Source organism: Onychostruthus taczanowskii, unplaced genomic scaffold (genome assembly GCF_017590055.1).
Source record: "Onychostruthus taczanowskii isolate IOZ18803 unplaced genomic scaffold, ASM1759005v1 scaffold18, whole genome shotgun sequence".
NCBI lineage: Eukaryota > Metazoa > Chordata > Aves > Passeriformes > Passeridae > Onychostruthus > Onychostruthus taczanowskii.
This window is the reverse complement of record NW_024499017.1, coordinates 10,358,444-10,383,960: the sequence shown is the minus strand read 5'-3', so window position 1 is coordinate 10,383,960 and position 25,517 is coordinate 10,358,444. Positions and strand designations below refer to the sequence as shown.

Sequence of the window (25,517 nt, the reverse complement as noted above, 5' to 3'; positions counted from 1 at the left end):
CCCCCCTTTCCCACTCTGAAGCCCTCAGTCCCAACTGGACTCTTTGATGTTCTTTCATGTTTTAGTGTTGGACTTGAGAGCATTTCCCAGCCCTGGCAGACAAAAAAAAAAAAAAATAGTTTGGACAAAATGTTTTGAAGATTGTAAAAATCAGAGGAAAACAATGTCCTTATGGGGTAACCTCAAAGGGTCAGGATTCCTGTGGCTGTCCTTGAAACCTTCCAGTCTCACACCTGCACAAGAGGTTTTGCCAGCAGCCACTGGGAACCTGCTCTATTCTCTACTGAAAAAGTGCAAAACCCCTCAAAACAAGAAGATCCACCACATGAGTCTAAACATATGGTGCTCTACATGAACTCATATCAGCAAATTATCTCTTGAAAGTTCCTAAACTAAAGTCACGTCTCCTGTTAATGAGCTACTAAAAGAGGGAAAATAAACCAAGACTCTTACATAAATGCAGCTTAATTTTAAGGAATTTGTCTAATTAAGAAATAATTAGTTATGACCTGAGTAAACCAGGATAAATACAGCAAGACTTTTATCATTTACATGCAAATAAAATCATGGCGAAGTAAAATTTCCATAATATTAGAAGTCTCTTCATGCAGTGTTTCTAAATATTTATGACTTTAGTTCCCTCAACCTCTCTCACTCATTTGCTGTTATGCAGTGAAATAGATCTAAAGAAAGAAAAATGTGAACACAGAACAATCAGCTGTTTCCATGAATGTTTCCATCAAAAACAGCTAATAAAGGGGGAAAAAATGAATTCTCACTGCTCTGCTTTCAGTGTGCAGTGTTGCAAACTTACATTTTCATGAGTTTCCTCACAGTTAGTGTTTTTTCTGAACTTCCACCTGTCAAGTCCTGTCCTATTTCCATTTTAAAGAATTAAACATCTAACTGCCAAAAAGAATTCCAGAGTTCAGATGCTGTGGATCAAAAAATGCCCCCCAGAAGCCAGGTTAGAAGGATGTACTTAGGGTTTATGAAATCATACATTTGTGTTTGTGCAGTGACATATATTTTGGGCACATTTGGAGGTATTTAGTCAAAGAATAGCAAAAAGGCAGCTGGAACATACATACATGCAGCAGAGTGATGTGCAGCTATATTTTCTTTGAATGGACAAGTATATAAGTTCGTCTCTTATTGCTTGCTTGGCGAATCTATCATTCAGAACTATATTAAAAAATCATTTTATTTCTTGCAAACACCTGTTCACCTGTGACACCACGGGAAAATGGGTTTTGTTTCTGCTCCTGCAGCATTTGTGAGCTGAGCTGCAGCTGCAGGGCCCAGTGGTGCCCCCAAGGCACAGAGCTGCATGAATTCCAGCAGCGTGCTAACAGCTGATAGATTCTGGGTGTGGGAGAGACAACCCACAAAGGGCTCTGATTTCATTTCCACAGATCAAACTATGAAATGTCACTGTCACCCACCTGCAGGTGGTCAGCTCACCCGTGGGCTGGGATGCAGATGACTCCCTGCAGTGAACTTAAAATACAGCAGTACAAAATTTTGGAGAGTACCTGGCCAGTTGGATCCTAGTCTCTAATCTTCTGTTATTTTTTCATTTCTTTTTCCAGCACACAGTGATTTTTGCATCATTTCAATAATGAAGTCCCCATGGTCCACAGTGTCATTTTTCCTCAAAATATCTTAGGGACAGGTTAAAAATACTTAACAATGAACAGGCCGTGTTTGGGGTCTTATGAAAGTGTTGAATTATATAAGGACTCCTAAAGCTTGGTGTATGAAAGAACAGATACCAAAAGATTGGATTTTGGAGATAACTGCACATTCAAATGGGCAAAGATATTTAAATTTTCTCACTTGTAGCCTAATTCCCTCTAATGATGTTACAGTAATTCACTGAGTCCACAAATGCTTGAAGCATCCCTATTTCTTAATTTTATACAAATTATTTTCACCAAAGTTTCAAGAAAATAGTATTAAATTAAAATTTACCTCTGCATTAAAATTAAAAACCTGGTTAGTGCTTTTGCCCCAAACACATGCAGATACAGTTTTCAAATTATGACCCATTATCCTACAATAATTCTACAGAAATCAAGCATTAAACTCACAGTTCTGAAGCCACAGAACTAATTATTATATCAGGTGTTCTGTGCTCACTTTTGAGCAGACCACAGCTCCAGGGCTGACAGAACTAAGTATTAGAATTACTTGAATAAACTGAATGCTAGAAATTTCCAAATAATCACACACTTCTTCAATTAATACCCATGAGCTGATGGAGGAGATGTACAGACTGAAAGGTATTAACATGGGAACAAAGCTCAATTTTCCACTGAAATTTTCTTAGCATCAGATATTTACAACCTGGACTATTTCACCAAAATTGCAAAATTTTTAAGTCCTGTAGCAAGCAATGTGAAGTCAAAGCTTTCTGGAACACAGGCTTCTAAAGGGATTTATTTATGGGCACAGCAGATCAGAATGGATAAAGCAGTACAGCTTTTGCAAAGACAGTGGAAAGGTTCTACACAGAAACCAAACAAATTTATGCTCAGATGATGGTTGTGTGTTCCCCTTGCAACAAGATTTATAAAGAGCAGAAAACAGGTCAGGGTGTGAACAAGGAAATGCAGAGTGTAGGAAAAGTGGAAGTGAATGACATAAAATATCAAGAAAGATGGGGAGGAAAATGTTGTGGGATTAAGTTAAAAATGCAAGGGAAAAAGAGCAAGAAGATGGAAAATGAAAAGAAGAGGGCAGGAAAGGATAAGACAGGTAATGTGGTTTTCTTCAGGTCCATAAAGAACCAGAGGCCAGAAAGGAGGCAGCAGCTCATTTTGCTGCACACAGGGAATTATTGACAAAAATATAATTAATTCACTGTCTCAGTTCTTAAAAAAAATAAAAAAGGAAAGGAAAAATGAACTTATTACAGACCACACCTGTCTTGTTTAGAAACAGAAGCTATAGATAGTCACGGTCCCACATTTCCAGCTTCAGGACACAGACATAGAAATCAATGTTTTTTGCAGCAATTAGACATTAAGATTCTGAATTTTTAATAAATATCTGAATAAGACAGAATTCTTTCTATTTTGCAAAGAAAAAGAGGTGGAGGTTTTTATCCCCCCACAGGTTTGAGCAGCCAAACTTCCAAAATGTCTCTATTACATTCTGAAGGTCACTGATGGATGACAAAAAACTTATTATTAAATTATCAAGCAAGGCCAGACCTTCAAGACTTTGACTTTGTCTTGAGCCACAGGACAGGTGCTCTGTGCCAAAATTCACACTGCAACATTTCTGCACACTCTAGAAAAGGATCAGGAAACTCAGAACTTGTGCAGTTTTCCAGAAAAGCAAACCAACCAAAATTTACACCTAACAAGAGATGAAAATGATCCTCCTTGCCATTCATAAAGACAAGAATAATAATTTCTATTTAACCCATGGTTGGTTGTGTGCCAGGCTGATTCAAGAAAGGTTTATAAGCAGAGAAAGACTTCCTACCCAAGTAGTTTGACTCACACCAAACAGAAAAAAGAGATGTTTCCATCTTTCCCCTGAACTCCTAAGATTCCTTCCTTTCCTGAAGGAAAACACAAGTTCTGAGGAAAGAGTAAAGTGGGTATTGTTGTTGCACCCAGAACAGTGGGGCCTCAGCAAGGTATCTTGAGGCTTTTTTTAATACTTACAGGGAAATAAAACAAATAACCCAATCATGCTAAACAGAAAAGAAGCATCATGACGACTTTTAAATGCCTTAAAATGCAATTAATATATAATAACGAAAGTGGTTTCATAGACAATTAATATAATATGACAAAAAATGTTATTAGTCTCCTTGTGTTTTACTGAATGCATCATTATTCTTTCTGGGAGTGTTCTATTAGAAAATATTTTTTTTAAATGCCCAAATCAACAAAACAACAGACAAAAACCTACAAAATTTAACCACCATGCAAATACATTTAATGTAATTTGTTACTGTCTCAATAAACTCACATTTTTCCTTAGTTCCTGATGCTCTGCATTTCCACTCTCCCACCCCTCAATAGGAAAATATTCATTTTTCCTGGTGTTTGGACAGTGTGTATTTCTAGGATGGAAATCCAAGCCCACTGCCTTGACAGTTATAGGTTATAAACAAAGCTTTGCTGATTTCTTCTTTTCACAGAATTCCTCTCTATTCCTCCTACAAATGACACACCAGGGCTGTTGAACAGCAGGGATGGCAAAGCCAGGCAAGCAGTCAGAGCTCAGAATAAAGCAAATGCCCTCCAACAAAACCAACTGTTGACTTTTGCAGGCTTTCCTCAGAAATAAAATGAGGATGTTACTGCCTTCTAAAAAGGAATCACAGCTCCCTGCTGATATCTCACAATATTAGGAGGTATTGATTTACATACTTTAAATTACAGTATTTATTGAACAGAATATTGCCAGTAAAAATGAATAAGATATGGTAAATTACAGAGTTCATATAGAATATTTTGTTCCCCCGAGACAAAATACGTAACAATGACATGAATTTTAGCTTCACTTCTTGTCAGATTTTCTCTTTATGCCATAAACCAACTTTGGGAGAGAAATATTTCCAGTAGCTGGAAATCCCATTTCCATCCCAGCTGCACAAGCAATTATTTAAATCATAGTTTTAAGAAATGAGGCTCCACTTAAAATTTATATGCTCAAATATTTGATTTATGCCCACAGTTCTGGTGATCACCTTGGCTTTGACCTTGGTAAACAATCAATGCCAGAAAGTTTCCCATGAATTCAGAAGTCTGCCCATATGGATCTCATTGAAGGATCCAGGCTTCTGCTGGGTTTCTTTCTGCCTCCGGATTTTTTTGTTTTGAAGGGTCCTCTCTGAATTTACCTGGAGCCCCAACATGAGAGCACATTGATGAATATCAAATAAAATCTCAGCAATATGAAGGAAAAACCATTTATCTCCTGCACTCCCTAGACATAACATGCGACACAGGCTACAGAGATCTTTTCCCTGTCAGAATTTTCAGCTGTATTTCAGTTGATCTAACTGCAGCTCATGTATATAAATAATTCTATATCTGATTAATAATTATATTTTATACTTCCACAAGAACTCCTTTTTTCTTTTTGCAGTAAAATTTTCTTTCATTTCCCCTTGCTAAATAGTCAGGATTCCTCCCTGAAACTTTGAACTCTGCCATTAATCCATGATTTGTTATGTAACAGATGCAATTTGAAATCACCAGTATTTTAACAGGTTTGGTCTGTCTATTAATGATTCTTTAATTAAATCAGGCACATTTTACTGCAATTCACGTCTCTATAAGACCAAACTTCTTGCCATGAAAGACTGAATACCTTCCTGTTTTTGGGATATTAGTAGGAGATGACTGGGGTCTGACATTCCCCATCAGCTGGTTTCAGAACAGAGAAGATCAGTTCCCCTCCAGACAAATCTGCCTGTGCAGATAACCAGGATTAAAATGCATTTTTACATTTTTCTTGAAGTTAGATACAAACACACGATTTTCCTTTTGAAGGAGCAGCATGTTTCTGTGTGCTGTCCATAGATCTCCAGCCAGCATCAGCAGAGATTCAGCATCAGGGGATGATAAATCATCCCAAAAAGGATGTGGCTGCACTAAAATGGACTTACACAGACGAGAAATTCCTTCTCCTGCACAGGATAAATTACAGCCATTCACTTCCAGGGTTCTGCTATAGTAACACTTCCTTATCTGCAAAAATGCATTAAAGCACTCACAAATCTTTCCCACAAAATGCTCCTCAGCACCTGACCAAGCTAGTTTTCCTCATCATTGTGAAGCATTTCCATTGCTTGTTCCTTATTAAACAGGGAAATTGAACCCATTAGGGCTTCAGCCTCACCCTCAAAGTATGACTCAGTCCCTAAAGTGAGGCAGTTCACAGCACAGAGCTGTTGATGGGTCTGAAATGGTTACCCTCCTCTCAGCCTACATGTCAGCCAACATATAGAAACAACTCTTCATAGAACTACACACTCCCACTTTGCTTTTCAGCCCTGTTAACATAAGTTTTCTAAATATCTCAGTCTGTCACTACCAGTTGCAAGGCATCCTTTCACAGAAGTGTCATCTGCCATTATGAAAAAAGCTGAGGGCTGATTTCACACCTCTGATTGTTAAGGATTTTTTTTAAAGCAAATAAAGCTCTTTACTTAAAAAATAATTAAAACTAACCCTTCATTATTGGTTCAAATTGCCTAGGTAAATTTGGTCACAGCTCTAATTTGCACACAGTTTTATCAAGCCACTTCATTTCATGCTTGCAGAGGATCACCTTCTGATTATTTCATCTCCACAGACATTTGTTGCCTTTCAGCGATGGCAACACCCTTTAAAAGCTTCAGTCCCAGCTGGAACACCCCAATGGCACTTTGCCACTGATGCTTTAGAGGCTGCAGGACTGGATTTCACTGCTGCAGGGATTCTGAGCAGTGGGAAGTGATGGGAACCGAGCTGCTGCAACTGGAGGCTCTGTCCTGGACCCAAGGAAAGCCCAACCCCAAATCTCATGCATGAGCACTACAAAAATAGGGGAATCTTTTTGCCAGTTCTTCTGGACCCACCTAACTTGGAATAAAGAACAAAGTTCTTGAAACTTCAAAACTTTTTGTCATCTTGGCAGTGGCAATCAACCACTACAACTCTTCCTGCTTTTCCTTGCATTCTGCCTACAAATACATTACCCAGGTAAATGTGAGGTTTTGAAAATGAACCCAGGGGTTTTAAATAACAGATTACCCCATAATCACTGGTTTTCAGACTTCTATTTTCACTGGCCCTCTGTTTGACCCTTTGTTTCCCAATTCATTGGGGTTTTATCAACACTGAGCACAAGTAGCCTTCCAGCTTCACTGCAATCCTTTTGCTCTGTTATCACATCTCTTTTTTTTTTTTTCCTCAAGGAAAGAACTGAAAAGCCACTAATATTTCTGCCCTGGTGGAATCAGAAAAGACTATGGGTCTGAAATGGACTCTGAATTTCTATAAATTATGGGCAGGTTTTGTATGGTGTGCACCTCACTGATTTGGGTTAGAAAATCCATCTTTCATCTCCCCACCAATGTCCTTCATCTGTTTTTCCACATCTGCACTTTCCAATAGCAAATAAATAAACTCTTTGCCATTGTCTGAAATTTCTGACTTAGTCTGATTTATTCAAATCTCGAGAGAAAACCAAATATACTTGAGAGCATATTTATACAATGCAACACCTTTTGCTCCCACTAAATAGGGGCTCTAGGCTCCTTCTTATCTCACCAGCCCAGAAGCAATTCCACAACGTGCCCAGAGCCTGCTTAAGCCCCTCTTCAGAGCATCATTTAGCAGTTTTGTCAACAAGCTCCAGCAAGCCCCAAAGTAAAACCATTCCATGTAAATCCATGGGCGTGCTCTGACCTGCAGAATTCCTTTCAGGATGCCCTTTAACAAATCTCTCCAGGAGGAAAAAGGAGTTGCTACACAGTTTTCTAACACAGTCTGTCTTTGCTGGGCATAACATCATCCCTGACTCCTCCTGCTCCTCTTCACAAGCAGCTTTCACTTCAAACTGAAGCTGGCTGGCATTCCTTGGGCTTTAAGAATGCAAACCACCACGTTTCACAGGAAATAAACTCATAAGCCAAGTGAATTAATAAGTTTATTTCAGAGGGTGAGGGTGGTGTCATTAATACAAGCTGCCTTACATTCCTCTTGCCAGCTTGAGTGCCTTTGCTAAAACCCAAAGATTTTAAACTCATCTGAGTATAAATTATTTTAAACTCATCTGAAAACACAACTTCCACACAAATGGGCTCCACTGAGAAGACTGGCAGGCCCTGATCCTCAGACAGATGTTTTCACTCTATTTTGAAATATTTTCTAATTTTTACTAGAAATAAAATACTTAAACAGGAAAAGAAGGGACTAACAAAAACAATGAACAAAGCTGTCTGTGTAGAGTTTAATATTCTCTTATTTAATCATGTCCTCTAGTTATGAATCCAGAGAACCCCTACAAGTTTTTCAGCATTCCTCCAGGAGAAAGAGGGCAGCAAACCCAAATTTTCAAACAGTCAGTGAAAAAAAAAAAATTTAACAGATTAAATATTCTTAGCTAATTTAAAACATTCTGAGGTAGTAAAATCTGCAAAGTTCTATCAAATACTGTGATCATCAAAGCTCTGGTTTGTGCCCTATTAACATTTTTCAATTCTTACAACCAGAGCACATATGCACTAAGTGCAGGAAATAAATCTGTGCTCAGGCAGAGCATCCCTGGGTGTAGCTGAAGTACTCAGATTTTATCTTTTCATCCTTCCCCCACCTCTGATTACACACTTGATATTCTGATGGGTTTTGTACTTATTCACAATGATCTCTTCTTTACTCATTTGTGTTTTGCTTTGAATTTTTCCTCTCAGAACCACAGTACTGGGCAGGGGGAAGCTCAAACAAAACCAGAAAACACTTTTTTGAGAGAAATTCAAGGATATTTCAGGTTATTCACCTTTCAGTGTGCCAAGGAAATCAGGGAGAAAATGCTGTTGTCTTCCTGACACCATGACATTGGAAAATAACGGGCTGAATTCGAGACAACTAATCAAGTTAGGATTCTCCTTCAGAACATTCCAACCCCATTTTTTTGCTGCAGGATGGGGGTGAGCTGCTGAGCAGAGTGCTGGGTAACAGCTCAGGAAGCACCACAGCCTCTCATTCACATTGCTCACCTGCTGTATGACATTTTTTGTGCACAACTTCAAAGAGCCTCCTCCAGGGAAATGGGTTTGTCTTAATTTAACTGTGTCTTTCGCCAGATCAGATATGAGGGCCATTTGTGGTTTGCTGCATTAAGTTGAAAAGTCTACTATCATTTTCCAGGAGAAAAAAATATTCATGGTTTATACTCAACGCATGAAGGTGGAAATCCACTGATAAAATAAGAAACAGCTGGCAAATGAAGACAAGGAACAGCGTTAAAAAGAGAAACTGCAATGTTTTTCTTGCAAGGAGGACGTCAGCAACTCCCATAAATCCTGTGCAAGTGCTTAACACACATTTCACTGCAGACCCAGATACGAAGGAGATGTTTACGTGTTGAAAACCAGCATATGGTAAATTTTAGCAGTGCTGGTTGAGCAGTAGGACCCATCACCAAACTGGGAAACTCTCCCAGAGGAGGAAGGAAACAGCACTGGAGGTAGAAGTGGTGATTATTACATGCAGGAGATGAAAATGAGGGGTCAGGGAAGGCAGCCAGGACTGTCCCCAAGCCTGTGTCCCACAGCAGGGAGGGCACCTTGTTCTCCCTCTGCCAGAGGTGGAGACAATCCCTGTGGGAGGACACAAAAGGCAGCATGCACCAACCACTGAGCACTTGGAATTCTGCTGCTCCTCTGGATCAGCATGGCCAGGGACAAATTCTGTGAGTGCACATTCCCGGAGCTGGATGGAAAACGTGATTTGACAGGTCCTCTGTTTATTTTATGCATTTTGGGACAAGGTAGGGCAGCTGTTTTGCAGGTTTGGAGATCATTTTTTGGGTATTCAATGAAGAGAAACGTCTTTATTGACAAGGAAAAGAATCTGTGGTAAGAACTTTGTAATTGATGCACATTTCATATTTAACATTTTCATATCATGAGAATCTTCATTGTCTCTATTAAAGATACCCATTACTAAAAATGGAGTTCAATGGTGGTTTCCACTGACCATTTGACAATAAAAATGTATAATTCTGTAGTACCATAGTAACAACTTCCCCAAAAGATCTTCCTTTGTCCAAACAAAATTTTCTATTCAGAAATCAAATGCATACACAACATTCAGACAGCATTTCCACTGAAGATAAATGACAAGAAGTCCATGCAGAAAGCAGACAAATTTCAATTGCGTGAAAAACAAACGCATTTACCATTTCCTACGGTTCTTGAAATTTCATAGCACAGTGGCTGCAACTGAGTCTTCAATTTAACTGCAGATCTTTCAGGAGCAAATGCACATTCAGAAAATGCATGCTATCAACACAGAGGCAGAGATGTTATCTCTGGGTACTCACCTCGTAATTGGCAATTGCTTCTCGATCAAGGGTTCGGGTCACCGAGACGTCCCCGTTCATCTCATTGATTCTAAAAATTCCTTTTGGGTCTTGATCTACTCCCTTCCCAGAGAGCCGGAACTTTACTCCCTCTGTCCCTTCGCTTCTGATGACCTGCATGGCAGGAAACAAGGGATGGGCCACGTTGTAAAATCTTTTAAACTCATCCTAAAACCACATAAGTCATTTCAGCCTTTCAACTAATGCTGAGCTGTGTTCCCTGCCAATAAAATGTAACGATAAAATATGATTTCAATCATTCACAAGACACTGTGCAATTTTTGTGTTAAACCCTGGAAAAGCTACTCATGTTCTTGGCCAGTTCCTGTCTTATCTTTAGTGTCTTCAATTTCACTACTTAAAGTTTCTGTTATTCCATCACTGAATTCACTCTATGCCTAGAACTTGACATTTCATTTAATGTTATTTCTTCTTTTTAGTTAAATTGATAGAACAGCTACAAACTTGCAAAAAAAAAAAAAAAAATTTGTATTGATTGCCAAGAAGCACTCTTATTTCACAACAACCCTTACCATACCAGACAGCCATCACACAATATTTTATTAGTCACAAACTTGCAAAAAAAAAAAAAATTGTATTGATTGCCAAGAAGCACTTTTATTTCACAACAACCCTTACCATACCAGACAGCCATCACACAATATTTTATTAGTCATTGTGAAGTCATTACACGCTACTTTCAGGTTGGGCTTTTTATCCCCCCCAGTTCTCTTTCAAACCCTTCCTTTCCCAGGATTTTAAAACAAGGGGAAAGTCTCTGCATGAAAATATCAGAATATCCTGCCCAGAATACTCCTGAGTCACACAGTTGGAATTAGTCCACTTCTCAAATTCCTATTTATATGTATACACATGTCCATGAGTGTATGGTGACTCCTTGTTACTATCACCTTATTTCACCATGAGAACAAAATCTCTAAAAATCCGATTTCATTACCAACAGTAACATTTACCAACCCGCAGAACCACACAATGTCAATTATAAGCTACACACTTTGCAAACTTGTATTTGTACACCAGAATCTGAGGGATTATAAATTAATCTTGCCCTTTAAGGCTGACAATCTTGCCAAGCCATTTCTTCCCTCTGCTGTTCAGCCTTCTTTTGTTTCTAGCAGCTTCATATTGCTGATTTCCGCAGAAACATTAAGTCAAAAATTTACATTCTGGTCTGAATTACAGCTCAGGAAGAGGAAGGGAGAAAGTGGCCTTAGAAATCTGGACCTTCTCCAATTCTGAGATAATAAATATGCAGGGTGTTTAATAACGTCCCTGAGGAAATAAATGTTTGCTGCCCTATTGCTGTGGGTTGAGCAATGCTGGCTTGCAGATTACTGGGCAGTGAGATTTTGACTTAACTCCATAATCATTATTCCTTTATTTTAATTGAGAAAAAATTGCCAAGAGTTATGAAATAGGAAATCAGCATTTTCACAGATAAAGTTTTATTTTCCAAACCCTTTGGGGAAGGGAGACATTTCAGAGTAAAAACCTGTTTCACTTCTTTTTTTCTCCCTCCTTCCAACACTCAGAGACACTAATGGTTGAAGTTTTCTTCCTGTGTATTTTTAAGTCATGCCAAAACACAGAGGCAGACAACACTGCAGGTGACAAAGGGGCAAAGTCACTTTGAGACTTCTAGTTTGGTGATGAAACTCAATCTTAATGGCTCCTACTGAAAAGTTACCTGCTGTTCAGGTCATTTTTGGACCACTTTCTGGTATTTTTACATCAAGCCTAAAAATACAAGCTTTTCTTAACATAAAGCTATGCTTGAGATTTTGCAATGTCATGACCATTTCTCACTTTTGTAGGGAAAAGATGAATTGATTCTTTTCTGCCCTGATGTCTGAGACTTATTAGGAGGCAAGTGCAAAAGTCTGACTCCGAAGTGTTTATACTGCAGCCATTTTCACCAGAGCCACCAAACATTACCTGTTTATGACAAATTTAGTATGTAGTATAAACACAATGCCCCAGTTGTAACAATCCACAATAAGAAAGAAAAACAAATATTGGGATTTGAAAAGGAATTTATAAAAAAACCCCAGATATTCATATGGAAATTTTTCTCCACACTAGATAGAAAGGAATGTAATAATGATTATGATAATGATAATAATAATAGTAATAGTAGTAACAGTAGCAATAGTAGTAATAGTAGTAATAGGGGTCCCTGCAATCCCAACCAGTGGGAAAATTTGTTCTCAACATCAAATCTGGCAAAGATCTTCACCTTGAATTTGATGGTGAGACATCCCAACGTGGTGCCTGAAAGGTCTGTGCTCCTTGGAGCTGGCACACCCCATATCTCGTCCCAACTCCAGCTGCAAACCCTTCTTCACCATCTAAAGCACGGGAGGAACAGAGTGACCAGAGAGCAGAGGTTTTCTAAATGACTGGATGAGCTCACTCAGCTTTTTGAAGACCTCAGCGAGCTGTCACATTTGCAGTGAGCAGAGCTTTTCCTTTCATCCATTTACCTGTCCGTGCCTGGAGGTACTGCACAGCACCTTCAGCCTGGTTTTGTGACACAGAGCCCAGCCCAGCTCGGCAGCGTTTGCCCAGGAGCTGTGGGCGGCTCACAAAAGTCATTTTCAGAAGGTTCCTTAGAAAAGCTTAATTAGCCACAAGAGGGAGCCGCGAACTCCCAGGAATGTCAGCGAGAACATTACCATCTCCTAATTAAGATGCTTATATAATGGCTGCATAGTTCAAAGAAAGTGCATTTCCCAGTTCACACGGAGCTCAGTACAATGAAAAGTTTAATAAAAATCAGGCTTAATTTGCCATATGGTTTGGTGCTTCAGCAAGAGCGAGGAAGAAAACAGGAGGATTGTCTGATATCTCCTCTGGCAAGGCTGATTTGGAGCACTGGCACAAACACAGCCCGGTTCACAGGAAAATTTTCTAGCTCACAATGCATTTGCAGAACAATGCTTTCCCAATATCCTGGTGGAGATAAAACAAGACCAGACTATTTCTGCTGCAATGTTTACTTTGGGATTTCATTTTTACTTTTCGAAAATACATAAATGAAATCCCACAGTCACTGCTACCTGAAGCCCAGACAGAAACAGATATTTCCATAATTTTTTCACAGCTTCAGGAACTTCAGTGCAGGTTCAAGTACTGAAAACGTCTGCACCATATGGCAGTGGCTACGTGTTGCAGATAAAGGCTCTGCATTCTTAGGAAGTGGTTTTTAAGACAGCACAGGACCCCACCAGCCACCCACTGGGAATATGGATAAGGCAGGAATACGTTATCCAGCATCCCAATTTCTCCCTATTTCCTTCTCCCTTGCTCTGAGCTGACAGGTCAGAAGGTACTTTCTGTGGCCAGATGGCTCAGAATAGACACCAGCTGAGCATCCCACAACAACAGGGACTGTTGGAGGCTGTTCCCTCACCCAGGACACAGGGACAGCACTGGATGGACACTCAGCCATCACTCACTTTCCCATCTCAAGGGCACTTCAGAGAATAATTGGGAATTGAAGTGATCCATCCCACAGGCACAGTACCCACGACAGCCCAGCAAAAGGTTCTGTGATCCTGCGCAGCTGAAAGACACATCCAAGCAAGCAGAGCATCACGGAGCTGACAGGAGCTGCTTTCTGCTGAACCGTGGCCAAAACGTGTTTCCCCAGCGCTATTTTTGGGCTGACATTATGTATCCCTCTCAGCCAAACTCATTTCAGCAATGTGATCCCCCTGTTGTTACAGGTTTATCACAAAAGTAAATCAGAGTGCCCTCAAGAGAAGAAGAGAAATAGAAGCACAAAAACCCCACGCTGCCCCGAGAGAATTCACAGTTCTGCAGCGCCAGCAAATCTGTCCTAAGCAGCACCATCCTCAGTCACCAGTTTTGTTCTTTAGGAAGTGTTTGCCTCAATCAATCCCATAATTTCTCTAGTTATTGATGCCAGCTGAATTATAACAGTTTTACTTTTTAATTAGAAAACTAATCCCACCCCCAGACAGGAATTCTTGGTTCATGTCCCAGTTCTTCTCATTTCAGAGCATGACAGTGTCCCACTCGTGGGGATTTTTAGGTTTGTTTTTTTTTTTGGGGAGGGGGGAGAGTTTGTAGGGTTTTTTGGTTCTGGGATTTCCCGCTACCCCTAGCCTCTTAGGAAGCAAATTTATTCATGGAATATTTAAAGATGAACTATTTTTTTCCTCAAATCACTGTGCTGCACAAGAGCAAAACAATGGTTTAGGCCTATTGTTCAGAAATTGTTTAAAATAAACACACACTTCCTGTCCTGCCATACTGAAAATTACTCTTTACAGTCAGAGGCTCCATCTGCTCCACGCTGACTCAAATACTCTTTCAACCAAAACAAATGCAAAATATTCCCATCGTTATTCAAAAGCATTAACCAACAGAAACTGCTTCATTACTGTAAGCTAAACATACAAAACCTGTGGCTAGAAAGAAATTTATATCGTTTGCTGAGTTTAATAATTTATTATGTAAAAATGAGTACCTCTAGCTTGTTTAAAGAAATGTCAGATAAAGTGGCTGAGCATGGGAGCCAAATTGTGCTCGTTGATGAAGGCAGATATTGGCCAAACCTAACCCTGGATTTCTCTCTGATTAGAACTTCCTCCAGATCCACCCCGTGTGCAGGTGACAGGCAAGGAGATCCAGTGGATTCATTCCCATAAAATTAACAGGAATTCTAAAGCTTCTCTAAGTGATTGTGTCCTTTACTGGTGATAATAGGGATAAACCCAGTACAGGATATTTTTCAGGCACCACTTTTTCTTGTTTGCATAACGGACCATTAACTTCACTCTATTATCAATCAAAGCACATCTGGGCAGGTGCCTTTTCAGGATGCTATCCAAGACATCCAAAACAAGTTGATGGAGACAAGAATGAACAATATTTGTGAAATTCAAGTAAACAGCAAAACAAAACTTCAACAGTTTGAGGTGTTTGTGGAAAGCAACGCAGGTGATATCACAGTCCAAAATTTCAAACCATTTCCAGACCAGATTTCAACGTCCAGTCTGTGGAAGAGGCAAAGTTTTCAAAGCTGTGTCCATCTCCAAGAGCTTTCCTGAGAGGCTGAATCCAGCCAGTCACTCTCCCACTCAAATCCTGATATCTGTGCTTGCAGCTGAAGGAGCCCTCCAGAATCCACAGGCACAGGATGGAAAGGGAATGCACAACACAGACCCAGCTCTGAGACAGCCAAGGCAGGGGAACACAAGGTTGAGGTGAAGAGTTTGAGTTCTAGGGGAAGCAGAGCTGGGAAAAACCACATTTGGTATCACAGACATTCTTTCTGTGCCATCAGCTCCTGACATTTTTCTTGGTGCTGCTGACAGCCCAAATAACAATGCACATCTACAGATCTTCCAGAGAAAAGAGATGTACCTAGACAACTGGATTTAACCCAGTAAAGAAAGCCATAATTCAGTTATTTTAAACTTTAAAGACCTATTTTCTACTTCAGATCCTGGGTGAAGCACATGAATACAAAATATCTGAATTTTGCACTTTAAGATACAGCTTTGGCTGAATTATTGCATGATGCTTCTCAGCAAAAGATATTACTTGCAACTTTAAATACAAGGGAATTAATCCTTTAACAAAGTTTGGATTCTGTGTTTACTTCTGTGGATTATTTGTTATTTATTCTTACCTATTCATACAGATTTAAACCTCAGTGGCACTGGGTAAAACTCTTATTACAAGAGTAGCAATTACTTCTTAGTCACATTGTTTTTCACTTCTTCTCTTAAGAATTACAGAAAAAAAGGAACATGTGTATTATTACAATAGCACATCTGTAAACTGAAATGTTTTCATATCTGTATAAAATTTCTGCAATACTCAGCACAGGGTATACTAATACCCTGAACATGAAAACTTTTATACCAATTTTCAGAGAAGGAACATGGGAATAAAAAAGTCAGGCATTGAAATTAAATTAATTATGAAAATAAAACCAAAAAACCACACTGATATTCTCAAGAGGGTCTTTTTTAGCATTTTAACTCTGAGCTTTGTCATGAAAAACATTTCAGGAAGTGTCAGATTTAGGAACAAGCCTGGGAGGATTAAAGTGGTTTTAGCATATTTTTGATGCATTTTTGTAAGATTGATTAGGGGCTGCAAATGGCACCAATGTTCCTCGCCTGAAGGCATTCAGACAAAGCTGTGAGTGCTCTGATCCAGCACCACACTGAAGACTTTATGTACATGAAGGAAATAGAACTTACACTGCTTAAAAAGTGGGTGAAACATTGAAGGATTTTTTTTTGGACTGGGGCTCTGCTTCCTACAAAATGTACTATACCAACTATTCTTTTGTTACATCCGTGCAAACACAATGTTTTACTAAGTAGAAACAACTGCAAATTTGAAATTTGAAAATGTTCATAAATTCGATAGGCAAATGTTTCAACAGAGTATCTCAGTGTATGAAAATGACACAATATATTAAAAACCAGTGAAGTTGCTTCACCACCAGGGCTCCATTTTCCAGATCTTTTTAGAATAATCAAAACAAATAGGATATTTGATATTCAACCAAAAAAATATCTTCTCAACATAATGGCTTTTTATCATAATTACGCATAAATGTTTATAAAATTCAGATCAACTTTGTAGTGGGATGCACAGGTGTTCGAGGGAAGCAAAATGAATTTATACATGTGGGAGCCCTGGGCACTGGTGGATCCCTTCAGCCCCAGGTTCATTATTGTAGTTGTACACAGATGCAAGAATTCTCCCTGAAGAACCTTTTCCAGCAGTTGCAGGGATTTAAATTTGAGGATTTAACCAATATAAATAGCTAACAATGAGCATTTGCTCAGAGATCGAAGCAAAGTAATTCAATAAACACATCAAGATGTGCATTAGCTTTTGTAGCAGGTAATTCCTCAGCTTCCTTTTTCTCCTAATTTATAAAGAGCAAGACGATTCATTACAAATAATTTCCCCTTTCCCTGTTCCTAGCAGTCTGTTTCACAACTATATCTGCAGACTGAGGATTCTGTACACAACACCACCTCCCTACAGCACAGAGGTCACAAACACAGATTTTTGTGGCCTCAAAGGGAAAGGACTCAGAAATGTTCCTCGTCACAGGAGGCCTGGCTGTTTCACTGCCTGGCCTGGCCTTTCAGGAGCCATTTAAGCACCATACTTGATTTGCTATTTAAGTGACTTGCAAACCCTGTCACTTGGAGGAATTGGAGCACCACTCTCTGCTGAGTGACAGCAAGACGGAGCAGCTCCAAAGCTGTTTGGAAAAACCTGACTGTGATTGACAATATTAAATGAAGAACTCAAAAGATCCCCTTAAAAACAAACAAACAAACCAAGGGATTATTTGGATTTAAAGAGGGGCTTTACTGAAAGCTTTTCACAGATCTAAAAAGGCAGAAATTAAGAGGCAACATTGGCACATTTGATGATTTGAAATTGCAGCAATTCATGACTTAGGACAAAATACACAATGCGTAATCACCACAGGTGTAGCTAAATCTGGAAGAAATGGGAGAAAAGAGGAGAACAGACCAAATTTTCAGCACCTCCTCCCAGGTATTTCACAGCGCTATTTATTCTGAATAAGATCAAAGTCTTAATTCATTACTGAGAGCCTCTTGTGCAGCACCCAGAGAAGCACAAGGCGCTGATGTGGCCCTGGGCTGGGGGCACCAGGGCAGCATTCGAGCTGGAATAATCTGCTGAGGAAAGCTGGAGAGCTCTGCCCTGATTTGTCTGGGGAATACAAAACCCTGGCTGCTTGCTCTCCCTGCAACCACATTTTTCTGGCCCTGGGATTCAGCTACAAATGTTATCTTTAGATCCATGCACGCCGCAAAGAAAGGAATCAAGACCTGGATTAAGTGGGACCCTCCAGCTGGGCAGGGTAATTGGAATTGCAGAATAAGACACCGAAGTTGCAGAGCTCACCTGAGGAGCTGAATAGGAGTAGTAAAGTGAGAAAATGGAGCTGATGAGAATGTTTCACCTAAAATGCTCTTGAAAGTTAAGACTCAGCTGAAGCTGAAGAAATTTCTTGGAAGATTTTGACTAATTTTATTTTTGCTTTAGCTAGCAACCTGATGAGTCTTGAATGTAAAAATATTTTGCAATTAAAATGAACTTAGAGGAATAAGTACTCTATCAAAAGTACTTAATTTTTATAATTGAAGATATTAAAAAAGAAATATCATGATGAAGGGTATTTTTTTCTAAATTTGGTTCGATTACATGAAGTCTGTCTAATACTTGTGGATACTTTAAGAACCTGCTTAGCACCCAATTCCCACTTGTAGCAAGCAACCCACAGATCTAATTATAGATTTTCCTCAGTCACTAGTTCCCTAGGAAACAAATCCATGGCTCATGTCTTGTTCATGGAAGGTCATGGGAGAAAGATAAATATTTTTCTGTGTATAGAAACTTATCTGGAGGTCACAGGTCTGCATCTCAGCAGATGCTGGTGATTCTGCCAAGGGCAGATGGCAGCTGTGTTTCACAGTTATCTGGGATATTTAAAATTTTCAAACATTTCCATATGATGAAGCACTGAATACTTCTATTAGTAACTTTATGCTTTTTTTTTAAATTTTAATTAAGATTTTAATTTTGGTTCTCTATGCTCATTTTAATTTTTATCAGTGAATCCACCTCACTTTCCATGCAAAACCATCAGAGGTCAATTCAAAATAGCTGTGAGTAGTCACAACTCCTTAAAAATTATAGGCAGAAATGTAACTTAAAGTTATGAGTGGTAAATACAATTTGTGTTTTCTTCATATTGGCTCTTAAATTATCAATGTCATCACAATCCTGATCAAAAACTTTACCTACATGCTTGAAAAACCTTTTGTTAGCACTTCCACATGTGACAGTGTTTGAAGAGCTAACATGGACTACATGGCAGAAACTTCTGATAATGTTACTCAAAAGAAAGTTTTAACTACACATTGATAAATTTTACTTCTTCTAATTTGAAACAAAAGCAGTCTACAGTGACTAAATGTTAGCACTGATGTCTTTTTTTAATCTAAAACCAGACAATCTTATTCCTATTATACTAATCTACTGTATTAGTAAAAACCCTAATCATACTAGCACTGGAGAGAGATTCAAAAGACAACAAATGAAGTATCTACCAGAGTGACTTCTGCTTGGTTTTAGTAAAGCCAAGCACTCAGTTCATAAAGTAGAATCATTACTTGAGTAGTCAGAAGAAAATTCAGGATGGATCTCTGATCCTGATATTTTCTCTGCAGATTTTGCCATTTATTCAATGGCAGTTTTATTTCAAAATGATAATTTGAATACGAGCAGCCTGTACCCCAAGATTCAACATGCCAAACATGCAGGAATTCAAGGGGTTGGGAGAGACACAAAACCCAGAACATCTGCTCCTTCCCAGGTACTCCATGAAGATGCAGGAGGTCTTTGGAGTGAACTTCTAAAACTACTGATGCATTTCTAAAAGCACAGAAATGGATCAAGTGTAATCACAAAGTGCTGGTAGGCACCATGAGATCAGGATGGTTCCTGTCACTGCTGCACACCAAGGATTTATTTTATGTATCCACTGCAAACACCTCTGCCCCTGCTTGTGCCTTTGTAAGGGCTCTCTCCAATAAAACTGTAGACAATAACAAAATAATTCCACTTTACTCACATCAAGATAACTCTGCATACCTAATTCTGGACTTGCAAAACTATTTAATTCAATTTTACAACAACACCAATTATCCAACCTGAATTTATGCAGAAAAGAGCTGCTCTAGGTTGGTGTGATAATTCATGCAAATTTTATAATTTCCTTCCTCAAAAAACTGGAAGCTTAGCCATAAAATTTAAATGCAGAGAGAATCTACTTTTCGTGACTCAGCAAGCCAAAAGTTGTTGCTGTTCCAAATGAGGGTGTCTTTGTTTTAGTCTCATCTCCTACTGACACAGATATTTGTATCAATATTTCTGCATAAACATTTGCATTTGTGGGCAAAGGTTGGCATCTATACCTGGAGAAACTGTGGAAAAAGGCCAAATTTGGAGCAGGAAAAACTTAAACTGCTCTTTCTACATAATGAAAGCTCTCACAGTCCTTAGCAAGTGTAATCTTAAGTGAACCAGTTGCCACTGATTTTCTCTGCTGGCAAACAAATGTCAACCTGATTTAATCTAACTACTCATTTAGAGTAAAAAACTCCACATAAAGCCAAAAATCTCCTACAGAAATAATCTGAAATGTTGAAGGGATTACAAGGGTATTGGAAAGAGCTGCACAGCTGCTCGGTTTGAGCTCCAACAGATTATTTTAAGAGTATAAGTAAGATTTACTGGTATCTCTGAGAATAAATAACAAATAATCCACAGAAAGTTGAGTGATCAGTTACACTGTGTTTAAAGTTTGAAGCCATCTCTTTTAAAAAGCCTTATTTCAGAATTTAGCCAAAGTAGTGTCTTGTTGGCCATCATAAGAAAAAATGCCTTAGAGACAGGTGACACAAAAATATTCTTCAAAATATTTTCCTGATTTTCAAAGTGCATTGATAAATACAGACCTTTTCCTCAAATTTCACTAGGCAACAAATAAAACTACAATGTAATAATGTGGAGCAATGATTGTCCACATCATTTCTATGGAGCATTGCCCACTCTTGTGGAAGATTCCAACACAAAAATTAAAGCTAGAAATCCAGTCTTAGTTAAAGCTTCAGTAAACAGGCTCTTTAAAGACTACACATGACAAACTTTGGATGTTTTAAACAATAATTATCAAATATGGGCTTAAAATATAAATGCTCTTTTAAAATATGAAACACTTCCAAAGTCTAAGATGACCTTTATGGGAAGCTCTAGACTGAAACTGTTAACATAACAATATGTACTGCATTCTTTTTAGAAAATAACTTTCTAAGGTGCCCAAATGTGGTACTGTTATCTTACACATCACCAGCTACATAAATAAATAGGTAAATAAATAAAATTTTAAAATGCAGCTTCAAAAAAACTCATTTTTGTCACTTATCTCTGTTTTTATCACATATGCAGCTATGTTTTTCAATGTTCTGAAAAAACCAGCCCATCAATGTCTAATTTAATTATTTTCCTAACAAATATACCTTAAAAAACAATATTTCATGACATCTAAGACTGCAGGAAAAAATATTCCATATTGCAATTCAGAATGTAACAGTTGGTGGCTTCTATCAGCAACTATTAAGAATTAAAATATTGATGTTGAAGAACCCATATAACACACAGAGAACATAAATTCTGTTCTTGAATTAATGGAATAAAATTTACTTTTTAAAGGAAGGAACCGGAGGGTAAATATACACAGGGCTCTAGAATGAAAAGTTTGATTTTGCCCAATGGTGGCCTGAGGCCAAGAAAAAATTGTAGGCAATAGAGATAATGGATTCTTCTTTTTTTTAACACTCCATTTCATAAACTTGCAAGTCAGTATCAGCCTCTGAATTTATCATTTATCATTACTGAAATCTTAATTACAGTTTTTATACAATTAAAACCAAAAAATTGCTGAGATTTTTAATCCACTTGTGGCTGAATACAAGATATTTTTCCACTGCCTCTAGCAGCTTTATCTTTTCTAACTCTGACAAAATTAGATGCTTTCCAGTCACATACAATTGCTTTGCCATAACACTGTTCAAAGTCAAAAAATACTATTTAAAGCTAATAGTAAGATTTTGTGAAAGTTTGAGCTGTTAAATTACTAAAGTGTTACATACATAGGATTGGTGGATAATGGCTATGGCATTCTTTATCTTGCAGAATGTAAATGTAGCTAATAGTGTGGAAAAAAATCATTTTAATACTTAGCTGAGATTGAAGAAAATAAAGGCTAGAGAAAGACATTCAAGAAGTAAAATTCACAGTGAATAAACCAGAGTAAAAATGAAAAAGGGGGATATTTTTATAAAGTATTCTAAATGTTAGAATGAAATTCCCTCTTTTGTAACAACAAGATTTTATTTAAATGAGCTCAGGAGTCATGGAGATGCTGTTCCAACTACCAGAACAAGCTTAAGCAATTTTAACCTGACTTAAAAAGAACAGTTGAATGCTATTTAATGGGAATGAATCTAACATCATCTAGTCCTGCTATTCTAAGGGACATAATGGCTTCCAAGAGAAAAAGCCCCATTGATCTGTGCTCTGGAACAGGGTCTGGGAGGTGGATCTACTCCAGGAGTGATCCTGATGCCAGAACATCCTTGCAGTGGTGTCTCCTTGGTGTCTCCCTTAATTCAGTGTTCTTTGTCCCATGCTGTTAATAATAGGATCATCTATCCTATAATGATAGAGTAAAAACAGGAATGAAACAAAAACACAGCTCCATTTTAAACTGGCAAAATAAAAATATCCAAGCAGTCCCTGCTCCCCTGCAGTGTGCAGAGAAGATCCAGCTGGATTGTGCACTAATCTTGGAGCCACAGCCACTCTGGGCCTTGCCTTTAGCTCTGGAACAGCACCCAGCCAGCCCTGGGGCCTTGGATTTCCAGCCCCACCAAGGCACTGACACACTGCTCACAAAGGAAAAGAGAAGGCACACCCAAAAAACACCACAAGATTTCATTCCATGGTGTTTACACTTCATGCTAACCACTCATTACTGATAGTGGCATTATTAAGTGATAATCTATAATCACCCATGGCCATATTTGACTTCAATTACATCAGTGTGAATCCAAAATTCACCTGGTTTTTAGACATGGCCTCAGCTCAGTGTTCACAAACAGCCCAGTCCATTCTCACCAGCTCACACAGGCTCAGATCATTGTTGCAGTTCCATTATTCAGGACAAATGAAAGCATTAACAGCTATTTCTGATGTAATTAATTGCTGTCTCCCTATATTTAACTGCAGTTATAAGACTGAAACATCCAAAGATAACAAATATTATATTACATACACTACTGAACCTGTTTTACTACAAATTTACTACATATTTTTAAATAAAAAGGACTAGACTTCTCTAAAATATTAGCATCTCTCATATGAAAATAGAAAGATATGGAGAATAATAATATGCTGATAGCTATAAAAAAAGGTACAGGAGCGCACCCATCCTCACAAAGAATTCAGCAATAAACTTAAAATAATGCCTTTGTCTCTTCTAATTTAAGGGCAATGCAGGTAAAACTGCAACAATAATTAATGAGGCAAAAAGAGCCTTTAGATTAATGAAGCAAGTTAGTTTCCCCAGGATCAAGTACTGTTGTTTAATTTTTACCAGAAGTAAAGGCTGCAGGTATATGATCACAATTCTCAAATAGAGGTAAAAAATAGTTAATGGAATTAGTAACATTTTTAAAATGTAAATTAGTCAATAACCCATTGTGGAGGTACAAAAATAATTTAGCAATGTCTAGCAAGTTTGTTAATAATTAAAATCACCTTAATATGTATGTTTCTATGGTTACACTTAATGTGTTTAGAATACAGAAAAATCTTAACAGAGTCCCAGGATTTCCCAGCTAATATGAAGAGCAGAGATGGCTTTGAAATTGATCTTTAGCAAGAATAGTCAAGTCATTTCAACTGCAAAGCATTCATTTCAATTTCAGCCAGAGAAATCAATGGGCAAGAAAACAGATCTCTCATCAATTAGGACTGCTTCTCTACATCTATCACTTTGACCTGTCTTGGGGATTTTCAATTGACAGCTCAGTATATCAGCATTAAAATGAACCTACAGAAAAATAAATATTGGAGAAATTTCTATTAGAAAATTTAGTTGCTAAATTTAGCCCTTCTGCAGTATCTTGGAGAGGAAGTCTGAAACCACCCAGTTAAAAACCCCAACCTCCAGGACAATTCCTGCATGCTGGACAGCTCAGGACAAACAAGGGATGTGCCAGCCAAGCATCCCAGGGGGGACAGCAGCAAGGAACCAAACTAAAACCCAGTGATAGACATTATAACATCTCCTTTACAGGAGAACTGGAAATGTACAAATTACCAGAAATGCCAGAAGAAGTAGCTTTAATTCCATTTCAACTACAGATTACACACACCATCGTGATGAAGGGAATGAGACACCTAAATTCACTGCAAGTGGGGGCCTTGGTAACTTAAATCTTGCTGCTTTCAGAAATAGCTTTTTGTTTCTACCATTGCCTACATGCTTTTGAAATGCAGAATGACTCTTTAAATAATAAAGTAATATTTGAAGACAAATAATGAGTCAGACACTCCTCACCCCTTCTCTCTGCTTTCCAGACACATTTAAATGATAGAAATTGTTTTTAGAAGAACAAGAGCTTAACCTAGACATGGTTTGTGGAATTACACAGCTGCAAAGTAACTATTTGTGCAGCCACCCTGAAATGTTCCTGCAGTGTGTTTTCCTTACAAAGAGCAGTATAAATAATTCAAAGATGAACCAAAAATTACAGAGGAATGGTTGAGAGTCATTCCTGGGTACATCTGCTCTGGATTCTCCCTGCAGTGGTGGTTGATGTCATCCTGTGCCAGCATCAGAAAGCCTCAGACACAGCAGCAAGGACAGCCTTTCCTCTTGGCCTCTACATCTTGTGACAACACACAGAGCATCACAATGCCTGACAAAAATTATCAACCACTTCTAACCTTCAGTACTGTTAAATCACTCTGCAACACTCTAATCTTTCCATTACTTGTCAGTCTCATGACTCATTTTGGATGATCTGCAAACTCTGTCACTGCAATGTCTCCTTCTCCAGATAATTTCTGTTGTGTTAAACACAAATCACTGTATAAATCCTTGAAAATATCTATTGGCAAAACCTTCCCAATGGAAATCTGTTTCCACACTGAGGTTTCAATCATTTTTAGCAGAAGGAAGCATTTCCTCTCAGTAGAGAAACCCAAGTATGGTTTATTGATCAGATTTATCTACACCTTCAGCTTCTCCACAGATCTTAATACATTTAGGAAATATGATTTGCCTTAGAAAGATCCATGTTGACTGTTCACTTCATGAACAGTCCCAAGTTTATCAATTCCCAAGTTTATCTATTCCAGTGCCTGCTGGAAAGCATCTTGGCTTTCTCTGACTGCAGGAATGGGATTCAGTGGGCTGCAGTTCCTAATGTTTCTCAACGATTCTTAGGGAGCTTTTTAAAAAGAATGGAAAGGATGTAACCCCCACATTCCAGAGTAAGTGAAGCCAAGGTGCGGCAGTAGCTATGTGCCACAGTCAGGAGATAATTCCCAGTTTGAACTCTCTACAAACTTGCTCTTTCCTATTTTATAATTTTTTTTTCTCTTTTGTTCTGAATCCATTTCTTTTGACATTTGAGATACTCCATCATACTCCTATCCCCTCCCTCCACTGACATCTGCAGTGTGGCACAGCCTCCCTTCTCTCTAAAATACTTGAAATA

At 38.4% G+C, this 25,517-nt stretch overlaps 1 protein-coding gene across 2 annotated transcripts in view; it reads right to left on the bottom strand.

Moving 5' to 3' along the window:
- CDH13 (cadherin 13) overlaps window positions 1–25,517 on the bottom strand; it is a 433,407-nt gene that overhangs the window by 214,853 nt on the left and 193,037 nt on the right. For both annotated transcript variants that reach the window (XM_041400548.1, XM_041400547.1), the window contains exon 5: window positions 10,063–10,215. In XM_041400548.1, the coding sequence (XP_041256482.1) occupies window positions 10,063–10,215 (153 nt within the window). The remainder of the gene's footprint in view (window positions 1–10,062; window positions 10,216–25,517) is intronic.